The sequence below is a fragment of the Mchenga conophoros genome, linkage group LG9 (genome assembly GCF_057382185.1).
Source record: "Mchenga conophoros isolate Kocher_MC1m ecotype Shallow Benthic linkage group LG9, M_conophoros_male_GT1.1, whole genome shotgun sequence".
Classification (NCBI taxonomy): domain Eukaryota; kingdom Metazoa; phylum Chordata; class Actinopteri; order Cichliformes; family Cichlidae; genus Mchenga; species Mchenga conophoros.
Window position 1 is genome coordinate 20,391,494 of NC_140534.1, and position 27,759 is coordinate 20,419,252.

The window sequence follows — 27,759 nt, forward strand, 5'->3', positions numbered from 1 at the left end:
TTTCACTGTCAAGTGTATTAAAAAGAACTAGAACTCACTAGATTGTCCGTTTCTTTGAACACCGAGTACAGTAATGTGATGCAAGAAAGAAGAAATGGTCTAATTTTACCATGTGGTTATGGAATCAATCGTAAACCAGACCAAAACCTGAGTCAGTAGAGTTGAGACACACCTGAATGTCCATTAGAAATGACTCATAGGTACAGTAGTGTGCAGGAAGACGTAGTACTTCAAAACCGGTGGAAGACTTTGGAAGATTGCTGTTGACCACTTCCACAGTCATTTCTCGGCAAGACTTCCCATCTGTCCAAAACTTGATGAGGGCTTTTTGTTGTGCACAAGATGCTGCAACAGAAGATTGTTTTAAACTATAATGACATCCTATATTCATTATTTTGAATCTTTTATAGAGAAATACCATAAAAGATGACCACTTACATACAGGGCACCAGACATTTTTGCCCCACTCAAATTGCTGTTGTAGCTTTTATAGATATTTTTATGTTAACAAAGCTAAAAGTAGTCTACATACAATTCTAGTGCAACTGATAATGCCACCACTTATGTATTGCATGGAGCAAATAACAAAACAAAATTATACTATAGTGTAGAACTGGGCGATAGAACGATAATGATATGTATTGCGAAATAACTTTTTCTCAATAGAAAAATTAAACTATTGTGATAGACCTCACCGCTCTTGTCCTTTTATAAAAAAATATATATATATCGTGATATGAAAAAATCTCATATCGCCCAGCTCTACTATAGTGTACTTTGTTAATGACCCAAGATCACTGGACTGTATGTAATTTACCAAAGTATAATCAGAGAAAACCAATGGCAAAATACCTATCGCAGCAGACTTACCATTTTCAATGAAGGACCGAAGGTAACCTGCCACTCTGCATTTATCCTCGAGAGCATTCCTCTTCTTCCTCATCTTCATCTTCTGTGGCAGGCCACAGTCATTTTATAGCTTTACTTATCTTGTAGTCTTAAGAGCATCAGCAACATTAGGTGTATTTTTATTAAATGTAACCCAACTGTTCAACTAACCCAAGCATACAAAACAGTATATTGGTGTTTTGTGTCAACAATTAATGTTCATCCTTCATAAATTAACCAAATACCTTTACTATTCAGATGTTAAAAGATGTGACCTGACCTTACCTCACAACAGGGAGCAGTCTCTGATTCCCTTGGTAAGAAAAGAGGAATGATGTCTGATCTTTCTGTCAGAAGCGGCCATACCATGGTTTCCTTAAGCCCTTTCCTCAGCTGCTTGACTTGACGACTTGTTTGTGTTATGACCTACAACGGTGAGACCAAACCAAAACTGAAGTTGGAGTCTGTAAAGTGACACACACTTTAAATGTTAAATATTTAAAGAACATCCACTGTACTAGTAAAAGCATTTTCAAATTATACCCACTTACAAAATCACTACGTTGAACTAAAATTGCTTTCTTTTCTTTCACATAGATTACTTGTCTTCCATATTAGCACAGAAGATAAGCCACTTTAAAACAGTCATGAATAACTATTACCTACAACAATGTAAATAGTAATACAGACATTAACCCAGAAGACAATTATTTTCTCTTACCTAATTTATAGAATTCTTTGCTATGATAAAAAACAGTATTAAAAAAAATCTGTGACTAAACTGTTTAAAAAGCTCATATTTGCCAGACAGACAGACTAACCAAGCAATAATAACATATCGTTACTTACCCTAAACAGCGTTTCGTGGAGTGGAGCTAGCTGTGATAGCGTTAGCATTTGCTAACGTTAACCCTGTGCGGTTGTGATGAGAACTTGGACCAGGGACCACTTCATCTCCAGTACACTGCTGCAATACTCAGACTGAGGTGAAGACGTTCAATCTAAGCGGTTAGCAAGTTCTTTGAGTAACTCAGAAACGGACTTGTTTCCTGCAGCCATGCCCTTCACAAGAATTGATACACCTGTAACGTTATTCGCGCCCAGTGTTTTGCATTTGTCGGTGCCTTAAGTTTATTTTGAGCTGCATACTGCTGCCAGCTGCATAGGAGACGCATTGCACCATTAAACCTAAATCGACAATTCATGTGCTATTACTTATGTCTGAGTAAAGGAGCAACCAATCACACAACTGGCTCCGCCCTGTCTCTCTTGATTGACAGACAAAGTCATTCTGCTGAAAAGTCGCATTATGAAATAAATAGACCATCGGGAAAAACGGGATTTTGAAATAAAGACTGACTTTGAAAAAAGGTCATTTTGGAATAAAAACGGCTGGAAATAAATAAAATGCCTCAGGAATAATCTCTGTTATTGTGAAAAATAATGACCATGAAATAATATTTCACAATAATAAGTAAATTTATATAGCAGAATGTAATATATTTCACAATAATGAGCATTGTTTTCAAAATGTGTTCCATGATTTCACAATATCATTCTCACATTACATATCTGTGTCTTATTTATTCACATAGTTATTTATTTCATCTTGACCTATTTATTTATTTAATTTTGAACACTTTGGAGTTCCATACTGATGTAAATAAATAACTACATGATGGAAGAAGGCAAATATTTAAATGTATCAATATGAAAAGCTTCACACATCTGCTACAAATGTATCAATATAAATAAGCTTCTCTTTTCATTTACATATACAAAGTAACATAAAATGAAGAAATTCAATAATGGGTGAAAGTCCAAGCCAGACTTTTTTTTAAATACATTTTAAACCATTGTTCTCCAGGCTTTCAGAAGGTTTTTCCTTGTATCCGACCATTTTCAGGGGAATCATTTGGTTTGTTTGTTAAGACCTTTTGGAATGATCTATGAATTATTCAAACATAAAAAACGGTGTGTAACGCAAGGGATGAATCATTGTTGTGTTTACATAGAACAATTCGCTACTAACAGTGTTTCACAAAAACACAATTTGTTCCCATCTGTTTAGTTGAATGTCTGAAAAATGCCAAAGATAACAGAAATAAAATATTTTTTGGGAATCAAGTGGAAAAAAAGAGTTATTAGCCAAAAACTTGGACTGTTTAGTCCAAGTTTCATGCTGTTAGTGTGTCCTTGGAAAAATTGAAGAAACTGAACAAGTGGAGGACAAAAGAAGTGGCAAACCTAAAAAATATATCTAGACCAAATGAACAGTATATGAAACTCATGCCCTCAAGAAATAGGACAAAATCTAACAAAAAACTGGCACAGGACCTGAGAGATGCATCTGATCATTCACCTGGTCCATCTAATGTTCACTTAAGCTTTATAAGAAATGCTCTCAGTGGAAGGTTGGCTCTCAAAAGGCCATTCTTAACAAAGTGAAACAGTCAGAAAAGGCTGAGGCATACCAAATCACACAAGAACTGAACTGAAAAGCAGCAGCAACAGGTCTTATGGAGTGAGTAATCCAAAATGTTGTATGCAGAGAGGAGGTCAAGAGGGAGTGAGTGTCAGTGAGTGTCTACACCCATCTGAAAAACACGATGGAGGTTCTGTCATGATTTCTGGATCAGGTCAAAATTGAAAAAATGATGAACGCAGAAAAGTACAGTCAGAGTTTGATCCATCATGCAATACCATCTGAAAAGCCTTGTAATTGGCAATCGTTTCTATTTTCAGGATGGCAGTGACTGAAAAACACAATGCCAAGCAGCAATTTTAACAGAGGATGGAACAAAAGGAGCCGACGTCCACATCGCACATTTTTCAAAAAAAAATCAAAAAATTATAAATTATAAAATTATAAATAATTTTCTATTTTCCTAGCAAAACAAGAAATAATGAGTGGCAAAGATCTTTACACACTACTGTAAGATCATCTAAAATATGTAAAACTGTCTTCTTAACATCTTGTGTGAATAAAAAAAATTAAAAAAACATTTTTTAATTAATGTTTTACCAATATTTATATTTAATTACTCATCCTCAAACATTTGATTTATCTTCCTCCTTGTGAAACAGTAGTGCCATTTTAAGACGAGCTTTTTTCAGAAAATAAAGTTATTTTGGTTTCTTATGTAAGATCGAGATATACCAGTCGCACCTTAAAAATGAGTCGGGGACCATTTTATTCAGGTACTTTATTTCACACCGATCATTTAAGGCTCCTTTAGTATTTTGTCCTTGGAATATTTTTCCCACAGTCAACAAATACTGAAGACGTTTTTCAGCATAGCCTCATGCAATAAAAGTAATTCAGTGCATTACAACCCAGAAGCCCCAAGGAGTCTGTTAGACTTTGTTGTTGTGGTCCTTACAAACAGTAATAATCCTTGGGCCTCATTATTGCTTGTTTTGAATGCGTTCCTAAGCCATCTACTATCAACAAAAATGCATTTTAAGAGTTTAGTTTGTACCTCTAGGTCATTTTAAACCAAATAACTCCACACAATTATGTTTCCCTAATTATGATCATTTCATGATTACATTGCAGAGCTCCCTCGCCATAGAAAACACAACATGGTCCTGAGGCTACTGAGGAAGAGAGGTGACAGTGTCACTGAAAGCAATTAAAAAGCTATCAGAGGGAGCTGAAAAGGAAACATTTCCTATTAGGTTGCAAAGTTAACCACTGGCCTGGGCCAAATGTGACCACAAGAGCAATAAGATGTTATTACTCTCTGTAGGCTCTATGTGGCTATTTCTCTGTGGTGCTGGATGCTAAAGTGGACTCAGTAATGACCACTAACAGCATTTTGTGTCGCTCTTCCAAAGACTAGCACATCAGGAGCAGTTGTCTGTACTTGACTTGTCATTGTTCACATCAGATCTCAAAGGCATCTGGTAAGTTTTAAATGCTTGATTTTTCTCTGGTGCCGCACTGATGTAAGGGTTTCTGCAGAGCACCATAGTTGGGATAGTGGGCTGTTTATTGTGCTCATTTCTAGCTACATATTTTTATTCCTGGATTCTGAAATCAAAGCCTATTACGAAACTGATACACCAGGTGTGTGGGAGTGCAGTGCAAAGACATTATGAGGAAATCTCTTCTCAAATCCCAAATCTAGGTGTATTAAACATTGCAATGACACTGGAAAAGTGCCTAAAGCTTGAGCATTTGGCACACATGGGTTTTACAGTCATTCAGTCCTTGACCTTTAAAATCTTGGACATGTTTGTCATGAACATGAATAAAATAACAAAATTGTTTGCATTCAACAACTCATTAAAAGCAATGAAGTACTTATGAAGAGAATAAATATAGAAGCCTGCTCTTTCAAGCTGCCTGTTATTGCAGTTAATCATACAGAACAACTCAGATAAGTGCATTTCCTCCTCAATAGACTAAAAAGATTCGGATTATCCTTTGAACACTCTTTTGGAAGGCTCCTCTGTGTACAAAGCTTTATCATAACTATCTATATAACTATCTATATTGTCTATTGTTGCACATTAGTTCTCCAACAAATAATGACATTTACAAGAGAGCAACTAATAGGAAAGTAGTGCGTACAGCTGAGGTCAGACGTTTAGATACAGTACACACTCATCACGGGCATGAATGTTGTGGTAAACCTGGGACTTTCATGATTTGTTTGAACTGTTCGTTTTCCAGTGTGGCATTGTTGTACAGCATACATGTTTAATGATTTTTAAAAACCAGAACAGGATGCAGAATTTGGAAACTATTTTGGATTTTCTCTAATCCACACAGGCTCGAACATATACATGCACCCTCATTAAGTTTGGTCCTTTGGCAAATTGCACTTCAACTAGACGTTTTTGCCTTCTGGCATAATTCTGGTTGAATAATCGACCACCCTTCTTAATGAAATTGGTAGAGTTCATTTAAATTATTTGGTTTCCTGGCAAAACAGCCCCAGAGCATGACGCTACCACCACCGTGCTTGAGAGTTGGTACAGTAATCTTAAGTTTAAAAACATGACCTTTATCCCTCTAAATATCCCTCTTGTGCATAAATAGCTCAATAATTGTCTGAACATTTTGGCAGCTACAGATTTCAGTCAAGCCTGACTCTCAGGCCATGGCCATGTAAAATTCACTTCAGGCAAGCTTGAGACTTGGTGGTTCCTGGGTTGTTCATGAACATTCAAATCAATTTCCTCTAATCCAGAAATGACAATTTGGATCTTCTTCCAGATCTTGGCAACGTATTGACACATTAGAATAATTTGTACTCGTGCACTTGACTAAACTGATAGTCCTGGAATTGGCAGTTGATTAGAAATGCCCTGTTAAGTTTCTATAATGGATTTCCCTTGGCCCAACCTCAAACATATTGTAAAGCAAACATAAGCAAAGCAAATCAAGTCATTTAGGTTTGTTTTGCTGAGATGGAAATATTCGTAATCTTTCGATGAAACAGTCCTGAATACATGTGTGAATCCATGTATTGTATTCTCCATATATATATAGCTACTTCTTTCTCCTCAGCTATTGAACCCACCCATTCGAAATGTTCTAGGCATGCCTGTGAAAGGATTATCATGCAAAAGCCCTTAACTTAAATAAATCCCACTTTCTTTACAGAGTATAGCACTTAGCTTCTTATACCCGGGTAGTATTTTCTGAGATATCCGGTTTTTAAGAGTTAAAGGGATTCAAAGACTGCTCCCACAAGCTTCCTCCAGGTTGTTGCCTGAGCTTCAGAAAGTCCCACATAAAGTGTGTGTGTGTGTGTGTGTGTGTGTGTGTGTGTGTGTGTGTGTGTGTGTGTGTGTGTGTGTGTGTGTGCGCGCGCAGTAAGGAAGAGTGCATGAGTGTGGAAGTGTTGTTGACTGTACCATCATTGACACCCAGCTGGCTACAGTCACTATAAGGGGGCTTAGAAGTAAGCTCTGGACCCAGCAGTCGAGACACATAACGTCCCTGAACATCTGTGTGAAATAGCGCAGATTAAACACACAAAGGCTGGGACACACATATACGCACACACTGCTTGCACTCATTCATCTGTTGATGAACCTGTTTTGCGCCTTGAATGTGAAGGCTGATTTTTAAGTTCTCTCGATAATCAGGTTGGAGGACGGAAAGGAGCCTGTGGCAGCGGTTGGAGTGACAGCATTCACAGCTACATTTGGGCACATGTCACCTCCTCCAGAAACAGCTGCATCTCAGGTACTGTAAGTCACCAAGACCACCCTGAGGGGACAGGTCCCTTCAGTAAATGATCACGACCCAGGAAACATCATTAGGCAACTGCTGTGTGGCAGTGGCCCGTTGGTAGAGCGATAAGGAGAAAAACACCACTGGGAAACGCTTACAGTGCTCTTGGCAGGGGATAATATGCACTTGTTATTCTCAGCAGAGATGTGCATCATTTCAGCAATAAATAAAAAATTGTCACAAACTGGAATACGGAAAGAAGTTGATTTATTTGTCACGATTTTAAATGGACCATTTTTCCAACAGCGACTGCACATGGCAGGTCTGTTAAGCTTTAAATCTCTCCACCTTATAGAGGGGCGCATGTGGCTCTAGCAAGAGCAGCATTTAAAAAACATCATTTACAGGTGCAAAACTGGCCTGATATCAGACCACACTGTCAGGCTGTCATACTCTGCTTCCATTTGTGGAATCGATTTAAAGGTATGGCAAGAGCAAAGCAGCAATCATCAGCGTGCACGTCTAAACGCCAAACAGTTTTTAGTATTTAGGGCTTATGTCTCATGTCAGTAGGCAAGTGTGAACTTATCTGAATGTAGAGAAGGTTATACTCCAGCAGCTTTGGCCAAACGCATTGCTTATATTCATTCAAAGATGGGAGTGGATCAGCATGGACTCTGAACAGAATAAAGGGTTTTATGTTTGATAAAAATACTTAATAGAAAATGTCAAATTTGCCTTTTCATTTAAATCTTTGTAATAACTCACCTGTTGAAGCCCTGTTAAGGCTTACACTGCTGTCTGGCTTCTTTGTACATGATTAGCCTACTGCTAGCTATCTGCTAGCTATCTGCTAGGAATCACCTCAGCTAACTTCTATCAATTTTTGTGGTTTCGCCTTTTGGACAATATTTCATGCAATTATTATTGAGTTAACTGTACTAACAGTCTGTCCAATGTATCTATATGTTAATAAGTAAATATCTGTGCCTGTAAAATGCATCCATACAGTTTGAAAATGAATCTTTGTAGCATGCTGGCATTAGCCGACAACTTAGCACTCCACTCTCTAGTCTGTGTACGGTCATTTATAGCTCCAAAAAGAATAAAATGTAAGCAGACATAACGCTGAATGTAGAGGCTTCAAAATGTTAAAATAAAGAATTAAAGTTGTTTTTGTTTATAGATTTTGAAGAAATATAGCAAATCAAAATATCTGTTGTGGGATGGACACCCAAACACTGACTCTAGTTCTTGATAACCTACTTTAACTTCATACAGAGCACCTTGTTTATTAGCTTCCTGTTAGCTGGAGAGAATAGGAACCTTAGGATGGCACATATAAAGAACTGAGGAACATGGGAGCCTTTGATGGGACATTTGAATAATCAAAGTGACCATGAATCTAAATCCAGTGTCCAAATGAATCACTTATGAAATAATACAACCCCCGCCCCCAGCTGTAGTTTATTGCATAGCCATGGATTTACCTTTTTTTTTATTCCAGAAGATGCTGCTTAGTCAACCCTCATGGACTGCAACAATAAAATACCAAATTTTAGATTAAAAATAAACACCCGAGCAGAGAAAACAGAGCTTGTGGAGCACAGGATGCAGAGGTAGCACACGCGTCCATCAGGTTGAACATGAAATAATAATAATATAATAATAAATGTAGTTTAAAAGTTATTTGGGTACTGTTTTTGATACAGCTCTCAAATAGTTTGTGTACAAGAACATTCTGTGATCTTTCAACGCATACTTGTACACCTGTTCAACTGTTTGTTAATGCAAATATCTGTAGTCTGAAGGATGACCTGCATCTCAGATGAGAACAAAGGTAATTTTAAGTGGCTTTGAATATGACATTATTGTTTGTGCCAGATGAGCTGTTTAACTATTTCAGAAACTGCTGATCTACTGGGATTTTACTGCACAGCCATCCCTGGGTTTTACTGAGAATGGTTTGAAAATAAGAAAATATCCAGTGAGCTGCAGTTCTCTGGGGACAAAAGCAGCTTGCTTATTTAAGAGATTAAAGTAGACTGGCCAGACTGCTTTGAGCAAAAAAAAAAAAAAAAAGCAACAGTAACTGAAATAATCACTTGTTACAACCAAGGTATGCAGAAGAGCATCTCTGAACATTGAAGCAAGTGGGCTATAGCAGCAGAAGACCACACCAAGTGCCACTCCTGTCAGATAAGAACATGAAACCGAGGCTTCACACAGGCTCACAGAACTGAACAAAAGAAGATTGATAGAAGAAAAACATTGCCTGGTCTGATGAGTCTCGAAACTGGATGGAACCGTCCGGCTTTGTGTGAGCAAATGCCAGCGCTGCTGTTGGTGTTGAGGATATTTTCTTGGCACGCTTTCGGCCCCTCAAGCATGTTTTAAATACCACAACCCACCTGAGTATTGTTGCTGACCACATCTATCCCTTTTGAGACCACAGTGTACTCATTTTCTGATGGTTGCTTCCAGCAGGATAATGCATGGTGTCACAAAGCTCGGATCATCTAGAACTAGTTTCTTGAGCATGACAACAACCTGGTGGCTGTGACTGTGAGATCAAGAGGAATGTTTGAAGTATGTTGTTGAATCTATGCCACAAAGCAGTTTCAATTCAAAAAGGAATCCAATCCATCAATAACAAGGTGCAACTAATGAAGTGGCCAGTAAGTGTAGAGTATGTGGAATAGACGGACTTAAGGAAGAAAAAGGCACACGTGCATAAGTGGGTTGAAATCTTTGTGATGATTCTGTACCATAATGGGTGAGATCTAATAGTGTTCAGACATCACAAACTAAACATAGTTTCTTTACCACGTCCTGTGTGTTTCAAAAACAGGGTGTGTTTGCTGCTCTAATGCGGAGTTCTTATCTCAGCTTCTATCTGCAGTTACCATCCCCTGCAGGAGTTTGCCTACTTGATGCTTTTTGTTGCAGGAGAAGTTGTAACAGCATTGATGGGCAGCAACCATCTTTGCAGAATCATTTTCACACAAGCCCTGAAGAAAAGTTTGCCAAATTGTCAGAGCGCACAGAAGAAAACGACAGCAACGAGCACCGTCTATCGACTGACAGGCTGACAAGTGCCTATTAAGCCCAGTTGAACTGTTGAGGTAAAGTCGGATCCCCAAAAATAGTCATAGACAGGGCTATGAGAAAGGATGTAACAGCTGATGATTGAACGAAATAAACGTGTGCACACACACACACACACACCGATTCACTGAGAGGAGGTGAGATATCTCAAAAGGGCAGATTTGCCTACATTGTTTGTGTAATTAGGCATTGAGGTATTTTTCTATAGTGGCAGCAAACAGATGGAATCGGGCAGCTGCAGCCATCTATCAACCATACAAAAATAAATAAATAAATAAATAAATAAAATACTCTTGTTTCTAACAGGATTTGCAAAGACTCACAGAGAACAAGTGTGGGCTGGTTTCCATGGTGAGCAAAGTTAATCAGCTATTTCTCATCTTGCTACTGATTGACACCAACTGAGCTCAGACTACACTCGACATGGAGGGTTGAAGCATTAACGGAAATAACCATCTATCTTTCCTTCTTTTTTATTTTTTGCTTTGACCTTACATGTGAACCTAAACCATTAAACACCTCCCATGTGAGTCAGAAATGAGATGATTACTATCTCGCCTTAATTTGCCATTCCAACATAAGACAGACGTCAGAACGAGCTTCAGTGTGTAATTGCCCTTGTCTAGCGCGCCAGACTGTTGGTACTTTGGGAAAAAAAGAGAGAGAGAGAGAGACACCAGGCCTCCTTCATTTAGCACACGATGAAACTCATTCTCAGAATATAGCGCGAGGTAATTGAGCGATGAATTACTTTTTGCATCAGCACCACTCAATGACACTGATTCTGATGTAGTAATATATTATCTCCCCCTATGTGGTAATTTGTCCCCAAAAAGACATCCGCTGGAAAATTCTCTGACTTTATCAGACTTGAAAACAACCAATCAAACTTTACGAAAAGCAACACTTTTTTTCCCCCTCTCAAATCATGTGAGGGAAGTATGCTGACGGTGTGCTTTTTCATTATGTAAAGTCACGTTTCTGAGTTTGACTTGAGAACGTCGTCTTTCCCTAAAGAGAAGAAATAAATGAGTTTCACATCAAGGAAAGCAATCAGCCCTGGTTAAACCTAGCTCTCCAAAAATGTGATTATATCTGCCATATGTGAGTACACACCTCTGCCAAGGATTATAATGGTGGAAGTGGGGGGAAGAAAAAAAAAAAACACATTTGTCTGTGTGATAATTGAAGCTTGGCAGAGAACTATAGTGTGCAAAAGTCTTGAAGCAGCCTTCATTTCTTTATGTTTTTCAAAGATCGTGGCTATCGTGGCGATCGTGGCTCAAGAGTTGGGAGTTCGCCTTGTAATCGGAAGGTTGCCGGTTTGAGCCCCGGCTTGAACAGTCTCGGTCGTTGTGTCCTTGGGCAAGACACTTCACCCGTTGCCTACTGGTGGTGGTCAGAGGGCCCGGTGGCGCCAGTGTCCGGCAGCCTCGCCTCTGTCAGTGCGCCCCAGGGTGGCTGTGGCTACAATGTAGCTGCCATCACCAGTGTGTGGATGACTGGATATGTAAAGCGCTTTGGGGTCCTTAGGGACTAGTAAAGCGCTATATAAATACAGGCCATTTACCATTTACCAAAGAAAATACGTGCAGTGATTTATTCATTAGTACAGAAGGAAATACAGAACATAAGGAGTTTGTATTATTCTACCAGGGTTTAAAGTCAGAAGCAACACCTGCTGCCATTTCTTTTTCAGTGTAGATGTGTTGTGATTTGCCAATTGTTGATTAATAACTCTTTGGGAATCACTTTGTTTGTACAAAATTACTATTTTATGTCTGTCAGATTCTGTCATCTTTGGCATTTTTCATACATGCAGATAAAGATATTCAGTGTGTTTTTCTGACAACCTGCTACTAACAAAGCACCTACAACTGTTTTTTGTCTGGTATGTGTTGGTGTAGACCTGGAACTGGTTCATTCTTTGAGTTAGGAGCCTTGTTAACCGTAACAGGTCAGTTACATAGCTTACCAAACAAAATCATTATACTGAAATACTGTGATACTGCTACCCCTCAGCCACCTATAGTATCAATTACAAAATCCTACATCATCTTGTTATTGCATACACAAGATGGTCAGAAAACTTACTTTTGCTTTCAGATCAAGGTCCCTGAGACACATCCAAAATTTTTAGGACATTCACCAATGGCATTAACTGAAAATCTTACTGTGTTCTCAGTGAAATTTACCTCTGACTTTGAGGTCTAGGTCACTGAGTTTTAATCCTGTCCAAGGCTTTTAGTAGATACACCTTTGGTATCAACTTGAAGCTCCTATTTCACCTCATTCTCGAGTTACCAAATTCACAAACTCAATGTCCACGCCGCCTACCCACACTGCTGAGGGGAAAAGGCATCATGTCCAAGATCTTCAAAAAGCCCAGAGAACTACTGCTCACAACCACTTTTTAAAAATTTAAATAACTCTGGCGCTTGGAAGTAAAACAAAGATGTGAGGACCGGCTCAAGACTTTTGCACAGCACAGTAGCTGGAAGATTGACAGACCTAAAAGAAAAAACAAAAAAGGAAACCTAACAACCCGACATTACATGATGAAAAAAAGAAAGAAATTCCAATGAGCAAGAAAAAAAGACGACCATCTTTATTTCAATCTTTCAAACCTGTAATAAAATGTGACAAACTCAATTCAAACCCTAACGGGAAGTTTGGCAGATAGTGGTAGGCAACTACAGACCAGAAGGCAAGGCGAGGGCATGGCTCCTTTAGCGCAGCTTCACAGTAAACCACAGATAATAACAATTTTCTTTTAAAAGAGAAAAGGTGTGCTTATATTGAGTCGAATGGGTTACTGAACTAGAACCGAATGGTGAAATTACTGTTATTCCTGCTTTTTAAAGGAGCTCTGAGGCAGCTCTTTGGACAGAGCCGGGCGAGCGCGGCCCCAGTTTCGTCTTTATGCTATAAGCTGCCTACCTGCTGACGTAGACACATGTCAGCAGCATCAACCATGTCCTCTAACTCTTGGCAAAAAACAAGAAGAAAATCTTATATTGAAGAAAATTGATCTTTATTGGAAAAGGTGGACGCCACGTAACTCGCCGTACCAGCTGAGAGTAAGAATCTATTTTACAGATATTCAAGTTGTGTTTTCAGATGCTTTGAGGTCTCTGCCTCATTGCACCCTAAATCCAGTAAGGTGCACTGTACTGTGGAATTTTCATGAAAATGTTATTACACTGGGTGTAGAGGATTTTGGGAACACTCTGTCTTTTTATGAAATAGATTGGTCTGGTGAATTAAGGAGGAATCCATTATCCCTACTTGATTTCAGCTATTACACACACTTTAGTCACAAGGAGAGGGTATACAGGATCTCTATGCCTTGAGACCAACAAAGAAAAAAAAAAGAACAACAACAACTCAGCAGCATAAAGACAATCCTAATGTTCTACATGCTCTGTGTACATCTCAGGGCATTGGGATGTAAACTTCAAATGTCAAATGAATTGAATATAGAAACCGGTGATGGGGGATAGCCTGAAATATGGAAACAGACAGAGCTTGTCTGTCTGAGGAATATGACTTGTTAAGATCCACAGGAGCTACTGGTGCATGTTATGGCTTTTGCTAGACAGGTACAACCTGTCTATATAAGGATATTTTTTATTTGTTTTTACCCAGTTGGTCATGTTGGAAGGAAATGGGTTAAAAATGTCCATCTGCCGTGTGTCGGTATCACAGCGAGTGATCCCGATTATTGTCCCCAGTCTTTCTTAATGACAGCAGATGGCTGACAGAGAAATGCGGTGAAGTGCAGAACTGTCTGGGCACTTTGTAACCCTTTATAAGAAGAAATATTTTTAGGCAATAACACAGAATTAAAAACAAAAACTGCACATTTCAACGATGGCAGATTTTCCTTGTTGGGCACTTCTTTTTCATTCTACACGCGTCAATAACAATACACAAGCCTACACAATGGATTGAGGGCAAATTTAAAGGCAACATCAATCAGTTTCTACTACTGTAGGATAATATAGAAAATGAGAATTAAAATGAAAAATAGTTCGGTATGCGACAAAAAAAAAAGTGGTTTCAAGACACTGACCTATGAAATCAGGGTGTCACACGTCACATGGAATTAACCACTGGTTGGTTGGTTGGAATCATAATAAATAAGATGGTATGTTTGGTTCGCAGCCATCCCTTCTTCATGTGAACAGTGTTTACACTCCATCATTAAAGAGGCTGTTTGCTTTCAACATAATTCAGTGGCTTCGCCAAGCAGCCGACCTTACACGCAGACAAAGAACTCAAAGATGGAAGAATAGTCTGTGCTAGAGGGGCTCTGAGGGGAAGTGAGATGAAAAACAAAGCACAACAGTAACACATTGATATGTCTTTGAGTTTCATGTCACTGCATTTGACTAGGCCTATGATCCTCTATCCAGCAGGTGCCCCTGTGTTAATCGGTTTTCTTCTCTTCAGGATCCTTCTCTCCAACGTCCTCATCCTCTTCTTCTGGGCCCTCCAGCGCCGCAGCACGTTGCCTCTCCTCCTCCTCCTCTTCCTCCTCCTCGTCAGTCAGGCCCTCTCTCTTCGGCGCATCTATGTCATCCGAACCGTCATCAGACTCAGCTGTGCAGATGCCATAGCACATCAGGCTAATTACGCCCAGCGGTAGGCCAAACAGGAAGCAGCCCAGCAGTGGAGAGCTGCGAAACACCGACTGATGAGGGAAAGAAGACAGCGAAAGATGAAAGGAAAATTAAGAACGCGAAGCACGAGGGGTGAGGGAGAGTATAGGGAGACAAATTTGTAAAAGACACTAATACAGTAACTTGAGGAAAACACTGAAATAATCCAGTGAGAAAATACAAGAGAAAAATATATAACCTTCGTTTTATCTTTCAGCAACCAAACACCACTTTAAACACCATTAACTGCAAATAAAAGATTGATGAATATCTATGAGGGAAGAAAGTTCACAAAATAACTTTTCGCAATAGTGGCATCCTCTTATGGTACCACACTCAAACTCTGTTAGTGCATTAGGATTACCCTTCCTCCACAAATGTTTGTAAAAGCAGACAGCATGGCCAAGAGCTCGATTTTATACCCCTGTGGCAACAGGTCGAAAAGCAACTGGATTCAGTGATTTAGAGGTGTGGCCCAATACTTGTATCCATACAGCGTACCTTAAACTTGCATTGTTTCTAACAGCTGGGGGGGCAACTCTCTGGTTTCGAAAGGTCTCACAGAACAGAAGTCCACGAGGAAGTGATCATTGTTTGTCATTTGATTTAAAAATTTGAGTGAGAATTATTTCCAGATAGGTTTCTAATTACTCAATCGCTATTTCCAGTGTTGTTTAATATATTGTGAAGTTAATATGGAAAATTAAATTATGCTGAAGTGTCTTGAACGTGCACCAGATGGCGACAGCTGTGGTTGCAAATAGAGTCCTGGCCCTATAGAAGTCTATATATAAAAAAAAAATCTGTCTTGATGTCTGTGAACACTTTCAGTCACCCATTTATGGTCATGCTGAATAAAAACTAATTTTTAGTGTGTAGATTTGGTTCAAATCTACACACTCATTGGCGAACGACTTGTCATTAATGGTCTCATCCATCACCATGCTCTTGATCTATCTGTATGTCTGTCTGTCAGTCAAAACATTTATGTGCAAACAATAATATTATCCAAGAAATCTGATTTTTTCTTCCTTCACTAACTGATCATCGTTCACAGGATTAATTTTGTTTTCCTTTCTATGGGGAAAAAAAATCTGAAATCCAGCTAGCTTCTCAGCAAGATCCACGCATGACACAGACAAGAAAATGGGGAGTAAAAATTAAAATGAATACATCTGTACACAGTAATCTGAGGTCATTCGCAGAAATAACCAGCTACACTACTAGCAAATGGTAATAAAAGGAAAGTAAAAGGGATGTCAAGTGAGTATGAGGACTGCTTAAGACAAAACAATCTGCTAACAAGAGGTAAATGTCAGGCTAAATCAATATCCAGCAAAATGTCAATTCGGTCCGATTGTCTGTCTACCACGACTAACAGCTAGTAGGAGTGATGGTTAGTTTATGAGCTCGGGGCAAAATATAATGAAACTGCCACATGTACTTTGACATGTGCACACATTATCGGAGACTACAAGGGAGGAAATATGATAAATAAGACCCTAAAGCTCAGTTGTGGTCCAGAGGTCCCACGATGAGTCAGTGCTGCAGTTTCTTAAATTCACACACTGAGACTTGCTTACTTGTAACACAACCTGTTCAGTCCAGTCCCATAAAAGCATCACATTGCTCTCAACAACCAGTGTTTGTAGTAGCAAAGAGCCTGCCTTTAGCTGCAGAAAGTTAAGCAAATTCAAATCAGATCTGCAGATCAAAACACTTTTTCGCCAAGTTTGTAACTTATTCATGTATTCTATCATTTACACTACATGTTGTGTAAGTTTTTAAAAAGCTGGTCTTGAAACATTTCCATACACTCACGCAGGGTTTAATGTTTTAGTATTAATTCCACTTCTGTCCTGTAATTTTCAGATGCTTATAGTGTGTTAAACTATTTGTATCGTCTGCTGTGCCGCTTGTTTTGTTTTACACCAAATGACCATATTGGAGAGCGTTGGCCTTCAATCGAACATCCTTCATGTTTCTTTTACTTTCTCATTTTACAAACTCAACTAAGATGAATAAAGAAAAATCAAACACGAGCACAGGCCCACCGTTACGCACTAGTCTTTCTGAAGATACTGCCTGCACACACACTGCCCTGCTTATTACGGGCTCACCTCCCACCTCCCTCGGCTTTAGTGCGTGCGAGCACATTAAAGCCGAAATTATGCTTCCATGAATATGAATGTAAATCTCTGCAGACCTGCACAGAGCATGATGCTATAGGTAACTACAGGTCACAAGCTGGCTAATCTCGCTTATGAGACGAAGATGAAACAGAAATGAGCAAAAAGCTGCTGGAGGAACGTGACGCAAACCTCTGTGGACGCTACATTTGTCGAGACTGTGCTTTCCATCCTAATTACAACCTTTTCATTTTAAATTAAACCAGCGTTAGTGACAAATTTGCACATTTATAACAACTACATTTATCCTTGAGGATCACTTAAGAGAAAAATCAAAGTAAACACGCAGAGCCAACAAGTTGCTCTCTGGTAATAATTAAGGCACCCCTCATTTCACATCCATGTTTTCCACTTTGATACAATTTATTTCTAATATTTCTTAAGCACTCCAGTGTAATTAAATCTGTTTTTTTTTTCTTTCAGGAACACGTGAAGCACAATTCAGATGATCTTAATGTAGCAAACTGCATCAGAGAGAATCCACCTAAAAGGGCACATTCGGTCCCAACTCCTGCCAGCCACTGAGCTGAGAAGAAGAGAAACACTCACGTTCCCTTCAGTCGTTGCCACAGGAAGAGGAATGGTAATTGCCGGTGCTCTGTGATGCTGGATGAGGGAACGGATGGGCATGCTATGCTAACACAGCTGGCTATGACTCATTGGGCTTAATGCGCTTGCTTCTTCATGCTCCTGTCAGACATGAATTTAAATAGGCTCTCTAGGGGCAAGGTGATGGCTGTTGCCTATCTCCTCTATATTATATCATGTCACTGTAAGCAAAACTAGACTGGTGATACTTCCAGCTTGCTAAATTTAGGAAAGCACAAGTCTCACATTTCATTTCTCTTACAGATGTAAGTCAGACCCTTGACACAAGATTTTTACTTTTAAGCAGCCAATAGAAGAAGTCAAATAAAGATCCTGCATTGTTGCTTTTTTAGCTCAAAGAAATACAGCTTTTCTTTTGCACTGAAACGTTTACCCATTGCTCATCTGGCTTACTTTATCACTGATTTCATTTAATAACCCGAGAGTCAAGCCTGATCTGACGCACGAAGAATTAAACCTTCAATTAATATCTTGTTAAAAGGCTCTCGTTTGAGCTTTAAGTCAAACCCTTTACTTCAATCTAACATTAAAGCATGCGATTCTCATTTAGACATGCTCCACATGGCTTTAAGGACACTGTTATGGGCGGAGCAGAGTGTTAGTCGTGGTTAAAGTTCAACCATGCCTGCTGAGAGGTATTATTCACAGCTGTATTTACATTCCTATCACACCCTTGGTAAAATAAACACTAGTTCTCCCAAAAGAACCAACTACTTAGAGTAAAAGAAGGAGGAGAAGTTCAGCCGCCTGACCCTCTCCTCCCTCAACACTCCACCTCCATCTGCTCTGCTGTTTTTTCCCCCCCTCTCCCTACGGACTGTTTACTGCCTGTACTGCATATTCTCAGTTGTACATCCAATCTTGTCCTCTAAATGTTGTTTTTCCTCAAAGAGGAAAAGTGGAGTGCACAGGGGCATTTGTTTGACATTGTTGCAGAGCAGCTTGAACACAGAGCATTAACCCTAATTTAGCAAACGCAGTCAAGGTGAAGCACATTTTGAAACACAGCAAGAATATTATTCCATAACAGGGGCAATTTGATATTGTGCAGCACGATAATGCTGCGCTTTAATTGTAGAGGTGAAGCCTGGTATCCTTAAACAGGAGAGCGTCCTCTGAGTAGCATGTCGCATAGTAAAATTACCCTGAAGTAATATTAGCTTGAAAGCTAGATTGGATAATCATCTGCAATACTCTTATTTGACAAACAGTAAGTGTTGTATGTAATGTGAGAACCCACAGAACATTGTTCCAACTGTATACAAGCCATTAGTTAATAGTTACAATTAGCTGGTGAACACAGAAAAACACATTTCCCCATGAAGGTGGTGGAGACCAAAACAGAACCAAAGCAGTGCAAATATTGAACTTTTGGCCACTGTATGCTTAAGTCAACTTTAATACAAATCTACGATACCGTCTGTCAAAACTGAGAAAATTTGTCAAAAGGTTGTTTAAATCTCAGAAATGTATTGTTATTTATTAAATAAACTGAATTACCAGTTTTATACCCAAATTTCAGCCGGCATACTGAGTCCCTCTGAGAGGTCAGCATAATAATGAAGCATAACATTCAACCACTTAAATTCATTTTTAGGAATGCAACTATGCAACGAAATAATAACAACAATAATAATAATAATAATAATAATAATAATAATAATAATATAGTTTTGGAGCTTGATTCTTCATGAACAGGGCACAAAAAAGACATGATTGAATTTTAGTCATATTGTTTCTTCAGTCCTGAGGAACACTTGATGCAGACATCCTGCAGACTGAATTATTTTACGCTCTTTTGTACATATTTATTGCTTTTTGGTGGAAATCTTAGATGATGTTTTGTATTTCATTTCACTTTGAACTTGAGCTACATCCTGCTTAGGCAATATTCTCTGATTGAAATCTCACCAACTTACCATAATGGTGGACCTGGCATCAAAGGCAACACGTTTGATCCTCTGAATGATGCCGTCACCTCCATATGCCTGCAGGAAGACAGAGTTTAATGGACACAGATAAGCTACTACGTGTAGTCTATCCCAGTTCTATAGGACATGCGCAGGGTTTCATGCACTCTTCAGCTTGGCAACAACAATTTGATGCAGTTACCTGGAAGCATTCCCTAAACCACAAAACAATCAATAAATCAATAAAAACTTCGCAAACAGCAACACATACTATACACAGACTGAAATATCCAGGTTTCAGTTCTCCAGTAATGTGCTTAGTACATTTCAGACATTTTAAATAATGTTTAATTAACCACTTCCTTGCACAAAATTATCTAATGTGCCTGACTCTAGTTTGCTCACAGTGCAGCAGTTCTGCTCCATCTGAGCTCATTTATTGGCAAAAAGCACCGGGGCAGCCAATGAGTGATTTGTCCTGATGCTAATTCATCAGGATGGCCAATTAGTGAGCTCCAACTAAGCAGGACTTCTGGAAATAAGCTGAAGGTGGGGTATGAGACAATCTTTGTGGATGCAGCTGCTGAACAGACTAAGCACAAATTGCATGAGAACTACGCAAGGTATCAGACATCCTTATGCAAAAACAACATATAAAGAAGTTGTAGCTTTTTCTTCTTAATTGAAACGAAGCAAAGGAACGAGGACTTAAATATGGCAGCAGTGAGTTTAAAAAAATAAAATAATTATTCCATGAAAACCAGGTGTAGCGATGTGACAGACTGCTAAGGTAACTCTGTTCTTGAGGCTGGTTCATGCTTCACAGGAGGCGAATTCCACAAAAAACACACCCAGTTTTCATGTTTTTTATACTTCCATTGAAAAAGCATTAAAGATTCACAAAACTTGATCATGCTTGGAGCAAAAAAGCTCCCTACACTCCACAAGAAAATCCTTGAAATCCACTTCTATTCTATGGTAACATTTTTTGTGGGGCAAAAACTTTATTTGGTGCATTTCTACATGAAGGACAAACGGGCCCTGAGACACCACATGGCTGAGATTACGAGCCTGACGTGTAGAGGCTGAAACTGTCCGGGGCTTGGCTAAAACTGGACTGCAGAAACATGGTGGTTTCTGTTGCTGTTTATTTGGTGGGAGGGTGGTTTGTTTTGCCAGGCGAAAAATAGCCCAGACCATTCTCGGAAAAAGGAAAAAGACCTTTGGGTGTTTGGCTTATGGTTTCATACATCTGGTGACTTTAGCGTAGAGTAGAGAGAACGATGACATTTATTTTCCAGATTAGTGCGCACACTACAATACAAAGTCATGTAGTAATCTCAGTGTTTGGCTCAGAACATAGAATTATTGCAGATAATCTATTCAAAAGGGAATGCAATATGAAATCTAAACATGCAAAAAGGAGATTGGAAAAATATCTAATCTGATAAAAAAAAAAATTTCTGAGTGGGGGACTTAAAATGCAAGGCAACATGCTTGATTAATGAAGATTTGGTGTGATTACAACAGTACAACATAAGGTGAAGGGGAGCGAAGGCTACACCAGGCTGAATACATAAACAGAAAGCAGGAAAGGGAGGCAAGGGAGGGGAGAGGGAAGGATTTGGACCTGTGCAGAACCGTTCAGAACACTGCTGATGAATTGGACCAGCTGCTCCATGCTTTCGATCGGCTCACTGGGCAGGAAGTACTGCTCGTTGGATGTGTTGAGGATGATAACGGAGGGAACTGTCACCTCGCTGAGGAAAAAAACAGGAAACACGGCTTTTAATCTTCTTAACCCCCACACCTCAGACTGCCATTATCAAAGAGCATCATTAGATGGGAACAAATTGTAGTCTTAAAGAATAAATTGCAACACAGAGAATACAATAGTGAGATAAACAAACCCTTTGTACTCTGAGCAACCCAACTTTTCCCATGGGTTTTCTTTCAAACAGAGAATTTTTCTTTCCCAAGGAAAAAGGCGATGCAGTGTGGCCCATTTCAGAGTGGCATTTCTTCCATCTTTTATACAAAGAGTGTGCAACTCAGGGATTTTATGGGTCTGTGCCGGTCACAGTTAAAGAGACCTTTACAAACTAAAACTGACAAGTGAAGCCCAGGGAGTCCAGAGGAAGGCAGCTCTGCATCCACACCGAGACACGTACAAAACATATACTAACTACTCCAGTGATCTTACAGGCTTTGTTTTAACAGAAAACACAGAAACAGTGACACGCTGTACGCTGCCAAGCCGGCTCATTTCGACAAATCAGCAGAGGAATTACAAAACTCAGTGAGATAGGGAATAAGGTCATACAAACAACCGATCCCTCTTCCACACGTCTCGCACAACACCAAAGCCTGGCTTAGATAAGGTATCCTAGTGCTTAGATACACACATGCACACAGGCGCACAAACAGTCCATCACGGCGCTGCCACCTTACATCCCCGCGGTGTTACTCAACCCAGCAACAAATTGCACACACACGCACGCATATCCATCACTGTCCCAATCCACCACCCCGCTGAAATCAGGAGTGCAAACATATACGCCTGTGCGGTAGAGTCATCAGTGCCTCACTACTCTGCCCAGCTGAGTTCTGCAATCTCTCTCTCTCACACACACACAACCACACACACATTATGAATGGGTATTTCCATCTGACATCCAGCCTACTCCAACAGATGGCACCCATTTAAAATAAATATGGATTAGCCTAGGTGCCTCAGTTAGTGGGACTACTGGGGGTTCGCCACCATAATTAAGGGTCATATATTCTACCATTTGCACACATTCTTCTTCTACTGCAAAAAATGGTTTCTATGCAATTAGGGCCAGTGGTTTTGTTGTTGTTTTTCTTTTATGTACCATCCTACAAGATCTGTACAAACTGCTAAAGGAATTAAAGTAATAGTGAGCTCATTTCTAGTCTAGCCAAAATTCACTATTCAAGTAATAACTCGGGAATTTGCATATTAGATAGAAAGTTAGACGATAAGATACCATTACATGTCTTTGGATTCACTATGGAGCAGGAGCTGAGAAACTATTGGTATTCATTAGAACTAACACAAGAAGCACAGACTACATGTAGGGATGGGTAGATGTGCTCGGTGCTCGGTCTTGCAGCAAGCTATCAAATACGGTGATTTCTCGGCTTTTAAAAAAAGGCTATGCGTCGCCAGGTGTTTCATCAGATTCGAGGTGTTACCTCCTTTGCACAGTATCACCTTAAAGCACTTGTTGCTGCTGAGTTTGCATCTTTTGCTGTGAAGTACAGCCAGACTTTTGACCGCTTCGCCTTGGGCATTTTTAATCTGTAGCTCTGCTCTAAAAGAGCATACGTACCTGGGCCCGCCTACTATCCTTGGAAAGGTAAAATGATTGGCTAGAATCCAAAGTGTATGACATCTCAGGAAAAAAAGCACTGAAATAAAGCACTGAAATAAAGCACCGAAATGTGCGCTGCTTTTCGGTCTGGTTACTACCGTTTATGTCAGAACCGGTGCCATAATGACACTGGATACCGGTACCCATCCCTAACTACATGAGAGTCCCATCTTGAAGACTTGAGCCAAGTTTTTTGTTCGTCAGCGTATTGGAGCCACTCTACAGGCAGTCTGCTAACAACCAAAGCAATCCCAAGGAGGTTTTTGGTACCTCTTTACGACTGCCAGCAACTATTCGTCATTCCTCCTTTCTCTGGAGGCTGGTCAGTGCTGGGGGGTGACTGACCAGTCTCGATGCCTGCCTGATTAAAGCTTTAGCAATCAATTAAACAATGACTTCTACCTCCAACCTCCAGCAACCACTAACCAACAGTTGTCTAATACTGATTTATCAGAAGCTGTTCCTTATATTCTGAACAGGGTTGTTGTTCATTAAAAATTCAGCAAATGAATTTTAACAAACTAGTTATTAATTTACTGTGAATACAACCAAAGACTTCACAACTGTCTGCTCAGCTTTAGCATGTACTCGCCTACATGTGCTGCAGCTCAAGCTGCTCTGCTGGGCACAATGTGATTACACAATTTCTAAATTATGCAATTTTCGGCATGTCTTGTGCTTTCCCATTGACCCTTTGTGCACATTGGACAACATATATATTAATACATTTTTGAAATATTGACTTTAATGCACTAATGTTAGTTGGTGTTAAAAAATGAAAATAGAAGTGAACAAATTGTGCACAAATTATGTGCAGTTTACACATTTGAGGGCTTCATGTTATTTTATTTCTTTTTTTTTAACAGGACTCATTAGCAACAGTTCATCAGTTCGTTTTTCTCAAAGTTTCCTTTTGCGCTTTGTTACCAGAAGCATTTTCTGAGCATTAATTATTGTAAGAAGGCCTAATTACTAATCCCAGCTGTAAACTATGATAATCATTATCACAGTATGTCCAGAATATACATTTAGGATGCGTGCCAACATAAAATCTGGATAAATATCAATTTAAAGTTATCAGAAAATGATGTTTGCTGACATCAGGAGGTCGTTCATTTGGATGTCCAACTGGAGAAATGCCTTTCGTAATCATTCCCATTCCGATTACAAGTCCTCCCTCGATATTGCCAGTTTTCAGTCAGCTCACATCTTTTCACGTTTTTCACAGCCTACAATGCATCCCATATAAGGGGTTAGAGATAATCCTACATTTAAACAGAAACAAAGACGACCTCAGACTTTGAGTGGTTCTCATCTGGTATGTGTGTATTCCTGAGTGTGTTTGTGTGCCTCTGGTGAAAGCAGAAGCAGCCTTACGCCAGACAGACTGCTGCCAGAACACAGTAATCGCTGTGATGACAGAAAGAGGAATAAAAAGCCATCAGATTTATTTCCATGGCCCTCCTAAGGGAAAGGATTAGTGGACATTGACAGGCCAGGATTTTATTCCTCAAAGGAGGGCAATTAATCCTGCGCTACAGCAGCTAAATTCAGTCCCCTAAAACCCAGGAAAAATACATATTGTATGTGCTCATACAAAATTAGGAAGGCTAATCACCTCTTTTATCCTTAAATATAAACACCGCCTATTTTCAACTGTGCACCAGAAGCCTGCTGGTTCAATGTAGTTATATTTCAAGCCATAACTTCTACTGTACTCAGTGACACACTGACTAAATTACACAGGACTTGGGACACCATGTCTGCTATAATCTTGCTCATACAAACAATAACATGCTCAAATTAAAATAACATCCTGCCGCGGTCGTTTTACGCATGCAGATTCTCACACAAAATTATACAGACACACATAATTAGATGCTGTACGTTAGTAGACACAAAACAGACATGCCGACTGCGACGGCCATCCTGGTCGTAGTGGGGTTCTGCCTAATTAAAAGGAAGGGATGTCAGTTTCAAGGCCTCCCTAAGCATGACACCCTAACAGCCAGCCTCAGCTTGGGCACAAAGTTGCTGCAGCAAAGGGTCTAACTGCATCATTAGCGTTGCTCTTTGGCAAGCTATTAGAAAAATACATGACCGCTATAGATTTAATCCACGCACAGCCCGCTTTCCCTAAACTCCTCACATATTCATCTCAATAGGCTGCACTTTCACAACCAGATTTGCATGAGCTTGTGGATCTTTGTGCTTTTCCTGGGTGTATGCTGGATGTAGAGGGGGGAAAGGGGGGTTTAAAGTTTCCAAGAGCACTAAAAAAGAAATGACAGTCTGTGTAATTGACTTCTCCACAAGAGAGCATCTTTAATGGCAGAGGCTGGCATTACAAGTCAGTGCAGACCTGGATAAGTAGCTGACAGAAGGTAACATGAAGCTGAGAACGAGGAGGATGACACGAGAAGAGAGAGGGAGGCTGAATGTGAGACACTTACCCCATAATGAGGCTGTTAATGTAGTCATTCCCGTCCATGTGGCCAAACTGGAAGTCTCTGGAGATGCAAGAGAAATCAGTGGCATGAGAAAGCGAAACATTGCATCCAAAAAAAGCTGAGTGAAATGAACTCTTTTTCCTGTCTCGGTGGACTGCATGACACTAGCACAAACTGGGACACAAACTTCAACGCACAATAGTATACAGCTATGAAAACTTGGTGAATGAAATTACATGTTCTTGCTATTGGAAACTGGAGAACGGTTTAACAGAGGGGAATATCCCCAAAGCTCCATTCTGTGCCATCTCCTGTTTCTCCTCATCTTTTCTAGCACAGAAAAGACTCAGGTGATTTATCTAAACGATAAGGTAGGAGGAGGAATTCAATTTGTATCTCATTGTGCTGCACAATGTCTGAGCAAAGTGTATTGTGGGCAGACTAGGAAAGGGGGTTGCACAAGTCCAGGAAAACTAGGAACTTTCTCTGAATGACTGACTGTGGAGGCCTCTAGATATATATTATATTCATTCTGAATCACAGCAACATCTAGGGCATTGGTCCCCTGGGTGCTAAACAATACTGCTTGTGCTTGACATGATTATGAAGAAACTGAACTGTATAATATAGCCACTGGATGCAATATAAAAATCAGTCTGGGTTACTGATAATCTTGCTGACAATAGTGGGCCTGACTGGGAATAAAGCTCATCAAAAAGTCAGCTTATAACTTCAATGCTATAAGACACAGATCAGGCACTGTTAGAAACGATCCAGATCTCAAAGACTGGCAAAACAACCACTGAGATACGAGACTGAGGCACAGAAAATATTAAATTAAATTCCATTCCAGTTTTACTTTGCTATTATTAGTACTTTTCAGATCCGATAAATTAAACATTTACAAGTCTCTTCACCATGTATGTATATCTTTCCACTGACTCTCCTGGCTGGAGGAATCATGGAGCACACTGGCCAAAAAAGTGAGTAACCTACCGAGAGCCTTGTATATGTGAGAGTAGAACAAACTGAAGGTAAGTGTGTCCAAACTGTTTGCGTTTTTATAAAATATTCCCTTTGTGGCAAGGTTTTCTAATAAACTTTTTTTAAAATCCTGGTTGTCTATATTGACTTTATCTGCAGTTCTCACTGAGTATTTTCAAAAGTCAGAGCACAACCAAAAAAAAAGAAATTCCAAGTAAGGTCGGTGTATTTTTTCACCTATCTAAACTCATCATTCTGACCATCATTATACTTAGAGCCAAATCCCAGAGGGTGTTTTTATGCTAGGTAATGAGTAATCATAAAATAATCTTGTGGCCCCGTCATCTCATGGCACACAGTTCTTAGAAATGCTTTAAAAACAAAATGTTTCTGTGGGCTGAAATTAAAAGATGGGACAAGCAGTCAGGGTTAAAAAACAAAAAACAAACAACAGTGAATTCATTCTGGATCAGAAGCTCCACCCACCTTCAAAGCGTTCTGCTTGTTTGAGCAGCCAATCAGAAGACAGCTGGCTTTAAAGGAAAGGGGAAGGGAGCTCAAACAGCTTGTTGCAGAGAGTGGATGAACTGAGGTGCTGCACCAACACCCAGTGCAAGGTCAACAAGGATTATTTTCAACAGTTACCGTGAAGCGTATGTGCAAGTTCAAGAAGGAAGATCTGTAATCACTCAGCCGCCTGCTTTCCCGGGTACTCGGCTGCTAGTCTATTCCTTTACATCACTTCCACTTTCTCACGCTGTCAAACTTAATGATGACATCATCGAGGCTGTCCAATCATCTTCTTGCCTGCATTTTGCGTACTTTAAATCTCTGTGCTTTTATGTCTTTCTGCCTTTTGTACAACCCACCTCCTCCCCATCACCATCTTCATCTTCACCACCACCAGCTTCTAGACTTCAAGGGGTCCTTCACTCCTATCATAGTCTAATTGCCAAACAGTCTGACTGAATTCTGTATCTCAATAAAATCATGTTAATTTCTTCCAACTGATTCCTACTTATTGAACAGAATAGTTCGCCTAACAAGCAAAAGACCCCATTTCGATTGAGAAAAGAGACACAAATCCCTTGGAGGTTTTGTCAGGAAGGACATCCCGCATAAAAATGTGCCAAATCAAACATGCAGTGCTGCCCGCTGTGGCGACCCCTTAAGAATAAGGGAGCAGCTGAAAGAAGCCACACAAATCAACTCTAGTAGAATGAAATAATAAAAATACAGGCTGCAAATGAGCATAACAGGGTCACTTTTAATACATTCTTATTATGTGATTATACTAAATGTGTATGAGTAAATGTTTTCATCTGTCATTACATTCGCAGTTCAGATGAGGGTTTAAGAGGTAGGA

General features: G+C 39.6%; 1 protein-coding gene and 1 long non-coding RNA gene across 2 annotated transcripts in view; both read right to left on the reverse strand.

Moving 5' to 3' along the window:
• Nucleotides 1-318: 318 nt before the first annotated feature.
• LOC146567180 (uncharacterized) lies at nucleotides 319-1,645 on the reverse strand. The gene is made up of 3 exons (XR_014893887.1): nucleotides 1,174-1,645; nucleotides 871-952; nucleotides 319-345 (listed from the first exon to the last, which is right to left on the reverse strand). It is a non-coding gene; the product is annotated as an uncharacterized LOC146567180 (long non-coding RNA).
• Nucleotides 1,646-12,771: 11,126 nt separating this feature from the next.
• Nucleotides 12,772-27,759, reverse strand: part of tmx3b (thioredoxin related transmembrane protein 3b) — a 36,302-nt gene continuing 21,314 nt past the window's right edge. Inside the window, exons 13-16 of the mRNA XM_085286848.1 lie at nucleotides 25,413-25,469; nucleotides 21,192-21,321; nucleotides 19,571-19,639; nucleotides 12,772-14,885 (exon numbers count right to left, since the gene is read on the reverse strand). Of these exons, the coding sequence (XP_085142974.1) occupies nucleotides 14,622-14,885; nucleotides 19,571-19,639; nucleotides 21,192-21,321; nucleotides 25,413-25,469 (520 nt within the window). The 3' untranslated portion in view covers nucleotides 12,772-14,621. The remainder of the gene's footprint in view (nucleotides 14,886-19,570; nucleotides 19,640-21,191; nucleotides 21,322-25,412; nucleotides 25,470-27,759) is intronic.